Source organism: Lactuca virosa, chromosome 4 (genome assembly GCF_052849685.1).
Source record: "Lactuca virosa cultivar CGN04683 chromosome 4, Lactuca_virosa_CGN04683_v6, whole genome shotgun sequence".
Taxonomy (NCBI): domain Eukaryota; kingdom Viridiplantae; phylum Streptophyta; class Magnoliopsida; order Asterales; family Asteraceae; genus Lactuca; species Lactuca virosa.
The window spans coordinates 98,438,015-98,442,940 of record NC_136429.1 but is presented as its reverse complement, the minus strand read 5'-3'; the positions used below and the strand labels follow the sequence as shown (position 1 = coordinate 98,442,940).

General features: G+C 34.6%; 1 protein-coding gene across 1 annotated transcript; it reads left to right on the top strand.

Annotated features, from left to right (window-relative positions):
• Nucleotides 1-1,585: 1,585 nt before the first annotated feature.
• Nucleotides 1,586-2,780, top strand: LOC145109931 (senescence-specific cysteine protease SAG39-like). The gene is made up of 2 exons (XM_079047039.1): nucleotides 1,586-2,024; nucleotides 2,188-2,780. The coding sequence occupies exons 1-2, from the start codon at nucleotides 1,586-1,588 to the stop codon at nucleotides 2,778-2,780; spliced, it is 1,032 nt and encodes a 343-aa protein (XP_078903165.1).
• The last annotated feature ends 2,146 nt before the right edge of the window (nucleotides 2,781-4,926 follow it).

The window sequence follows — 4,926 nt, the reverse complement described above, 5'->3', positions numbered from 1 at the left end:
GATACCAACATTGTCCGATGTGTGGTAATGAATTGGAAACGGAAAATCATCTCCTTCTTAACTATGAATATGCTCAGGAGGTTCACAACTGGATCTTTAAATGGTGTGGATTTCAAGCTAGAAGATTTAACAACATGTTGGACTTTCTCGATTCGATGGCTTCCGGTGGAAACAGGTGTAAAAGAAGGGTGATTGGAAGTATGATCCTCTACTGTACCCTTTGGTCTATCTGGCTAGCCAGGAATGATAGGGTGTTCAAAATTTCTTATACTGCTCCTATGAATGTGGCGGATACTATTATCTCCACATCCTATAATTGGTGTAAGTATAGGAGCTCTGTGGGTTGTGGTAGTTGGGCGGAATGGTGTTGTTCACCTTTTGAACATCTCTTGTAATTTGCTGTTTGTTTGTTTTTCCCTTTTCCTGTTTCGAAACTTGGTTTTTTTTATCTATTTTCGATGATCTAGTTATTTGCTAATCATGGTGTTTTTAATAATATTTGTCGTTTCCAAAAAAAAAAGAATATCATCATACCCTCAACTCTGACTATTTCAAAATATTTCTTTGTGTCAGCCTTACGAGAGATTGTTCGTGTAATTTATGCATAAAATAACCATATTGTATTAAAATAAAATATTTTAATATTGAGTTCCATAGAGTTTCGACAATAATTAGTATCACAAATTCAAAATTTTTTTTTACCAAACTCGAACAAAAAAAAGGAAAAAGGAAAAAAGTGGGGAGCGAGGGAAGTAATTTTGCTTTGGTGGCCGCTAGTTAAGATGAATATAGTTTTAAGGCATCAATATCCAAAAGGGATATCTCCAGAAAAATCTCAATATTTTGGGCAAATTTTTTATAAAGTCCTAAATTTTATTTTTTGAATAAAAAAGTCCTGACTTTTTCACATTTTGAATAGAAAAGCCCAAGAAACCGGCTAATTTATTCACTTTAGCCATTTTGACCTGTTCAGCAGGTCATTGGACCAAATTGTCAATTTTTCGAAAATAATGAGATTTTTTTTCAGATTTCGTCAAAATTTTTATATAATGTATAAACATATTTTTTACGTATCTATATCTGTTTTTACGTATTTTTGTATTTTTTATGTTTTTATATATATATATATATTTATGTATTTTTATGTATTTTAAATATATAAACGTATTTTTTTACTTATTTATATGTAATTTTAAACATTGTTACAAAACGAAACTGAAGCCGATAGCCGTCGTTTCGAAGCTAGAGCAGATAAAAAGAAAACATAACGTTGGTAAGTTTAAATAAATAAATGATGCATAAAACCACAATAGTTTTCTTAAATATGTATCGTCTGTTCGTCTACGTTAGACATAGTACTTGTCGGAGCATGTACATTTGCGTTGCAGTCAACTAAAAAAGAGATGCTTTTTGAGTTGCATCATATTAGTTGCCTCCTCCACGCCAAAGAAAATGTTTAATAAACCAGAATTAATCTCGTCCTATATAAATCTCATACATGATGCACGAAAGCCATGCACCAACTCAAAAACCTAAAACACTTGGCTCTTCAAAAACAATCCCGAAGACATCAAACTTGTAACCAATGGGCCTTTCGTCTCTCAAAATAATGCAACTTATCGCCTTTCTTCTTCTTGTAGGGATGTGGTCTTCAGGAGTTACATGCCGCATGTTAAGTGATTTATCCATCTCTGAGAGACATGAGCTGTGGATGGTACGCTATGGACGTGTGTACCAGGATGACGCAGAGAAGAAAATGCGCTTCAACATATTCAAGGACAATGTAGAATTCATTGAATCCTTCAATAGTGCTGAAAACCAGCCTTACAAACTAGCGATTAACAAATTTGCAGACCAAACGAATGAAGAGTTCAAAGCCGCTCGTAATGGATATAAGTTTTCATCAAACAAAAGATCAGCAAGAACAACACCTTTTAGGTATGAAAACGTGACTGCCGTGCCACCTAGCATGGATTGGAGAAAGAAAGGAGCTGTTACCCCAGTTAAAGATCAAGGCCAATGTGGTACGTTGATAACGACTTAATGTAATCGTGGTTAAATTTGTGTATAATATAAAGCATATAACGATAAAAGAAACAACAAAAACATAAAAACTGATTTCTACACTATTGGCAATACGTAAATATAAAATATCGTGGTTATAATTTAGTGTATTTTATTCTATAGGAAGCTGTTGGGCATTTTCAACTATCGCTGCAACGGAAGGAATTACTCAGCTCACAACTGGAAAACTAATTTCACTGTCTGAGCAAGAGCTAGTGGACTGTGACAGGAGTGGTGTAGATCAAGGATGTGATGGTGGCGAGATGGAAGATGGCTTTGAGTTTATCGTTAAAAACAAAGGCATCAACACCGAGGTGGCTTACCCATATCAGGCAGCAGATGGAACCTGCAACACCAAGGAAGAAGCTGTCCATGCTGCCACCATTACTGGGTATGAAAAAGTGCCAGCCAACAGTGAATCCGCATTGTTACAGGCAGTCGCCAATCAGCCCATATCAGTTTCCATTGACGCCAGTGGCATGGGTTTCCAGTTCTATTCAGGTGGCGTGTTTACTGGGGATTGTGGAACTGATCTAGACCATGGTGTTACAGCAGTTGGATATGGAGTAACCGATGATGGAATGAAGTACTGGTTGGTAAAAAATTCGTGGGGTGCCAGCTGGGGGGATAGTGGATACATAATGATGCAAAGAGATGTTAGTGCCAAAGAAGGTCTATGTGGAATAGCTATGGATTCATCGTATCCAACTGCTTAGATCTCCAGTTTATGCATGCCTTTTATAAGTTATAACCTGAACGAAACACACAAAGCACAGCTATCTGCATGTCCATATGTATACTTATGTAATTATTGTATTTTGGTCCTTGTAATCTATGCAACACAAATACTTGTTAATTAATATAAATCTACTTATAATCAACAGCAAGTTTTCTTCGTATATTCTATATCTCAATGCAATGTAGAATATAGTCGGTGGCTAATCCATAATTTAGATAGGATTGAGTTACAAAAACAAACAAACAAACAAACAACTAGGATGACTCAAAAAATAGTCATGACATATTAATTACTAAGGGAAATGACATAAATGCACTGAAATGTTTCAACAATTGGTTGATTCAGTTCCTAAAGGTATTTTGTTGCTTTTATGGCATAAAGTCACAAACAACCTGTCTTTTTTGTCACCGTGACCTATTTTAGCAGGTTTCAGTGTCACATCTGCAAGATTTGCCACATCAGCCATGATATGTCATCGATTAGAATAAGGTTTGCCCCACTTCTCAATATTCCCACCTCCTCCTTCAACCCCTGATGATGCTAGTATTGTGGTGGCATCCTCCCTCTAGCTCTAAGTTGAAGAATTAGCACATTATAAAACAAATGGCTCTCACAAATTACGAACGAAAACTGATAAAGCTAATGTACTAAGTGTTGAAAGTAATTTTGACTTGGTCAGAATTGGTGACATAGTTATTCAGAATGCAGTTCATAGTATGAAGGAGTTTGTGGAGTCTGATTCTTGAGGCAATTAAATGGAGCAACTGTGATTTTTAGCTTGATTTTAGAGTATAAGTACTTTTTTCTATTGGCTATAAAGAATTAAGCATTTACCCTAATCACTACTAGAAAAATGTGGAGTTTCCTACAAAAATTTCCCAGAACCAGAAATTTTCGCTACTTCCTACTCCTTACCGAGGAACTACCGAGGAAAACGCATTTTTGACATTTCTTTAGAAGTTCCCTAGTAATAAATAGGTAATACCAAAGAATTCTTCGTCCCCAGAAGTCCCTCAGAAGTTCCTACGCTTTTCCTAGGAAATCTATCATTCTTAATAAGAGAATAGTTCATCATTACCACGTGTCATTTTATGAGCGCCTTTGCCACGTGTCCTTTTCTTAGACTTTACTGTTCATTCAAAAATCATTTCTTCTTTGACAAAATCCAATACAATCTGTTTCAGTTTGAAACTTTCCTATATTTTAGCCAAAAAATCACCCACCTAATCATGGTATTCCCTCAACTCCTTTTTCTTATTAAAACCCTAATACAATCGATAACAATTATAAAAGGCGTTGATTCTGATGGGATTTAGGTAAAACAAATAAACTTAAAACCCTTAAGTTCACATGCAACCTAAAATGATCTATAATTTCACTATTGAACCTATAACTATGAACATCAAATAAGAAACCCTAAGAACCCTAATTAATTTTCGAAAATCACAAATTAGGGTTTAGGATTACATACCTTAACTATTATTATAGTAAATAACAATGATTCCTTCTTGTGGATCTCTTGGAAGCAAGCACCACAAATGTCGTGCATCTAATGAAATCATACCCAAGCTAGCAAGAGGATGAGCTGAAGGATGAGAAAAGAAGTAGAATTTTCGACTATCTCTCTATGGAATGGAGTGGCCGAAAAATGGAGACCCTAGGGTCCTTTATATAGTGGTATAAGGAAGCCCTACATAACTCTAATCGGAAAATAATAATAATATTTCAAATTGGTAATTATCCAACTCATTATTTATCCACATGGAATATTTTAGAATATCCTCAAAAACCGTCCATCTCTTAAGAAGGAAGGTTCTGGAACCTTTTGCTTAACTATTGAATAATTATATTTCTGACCCTGCACTTTTAATTAATTCTATTAATCTCAAAATTAATTATGATTAACTATTAATTAAATAATATTTTTTCTAATTAATATATTATTTTCATAATACATTAATAAACCTTTTATATTAATTTATTAATCACATAAAAAATTAATCTCTCTCTCTCTCTCTCTCTCTCTCTCTCAAAGTCATCATGTCTAATTGCTAGGTTTGAGGGCAACCCAAAAGGACTGTGCTACTATCAATTCAAGTATATACCAATTATAGTTATGGGCT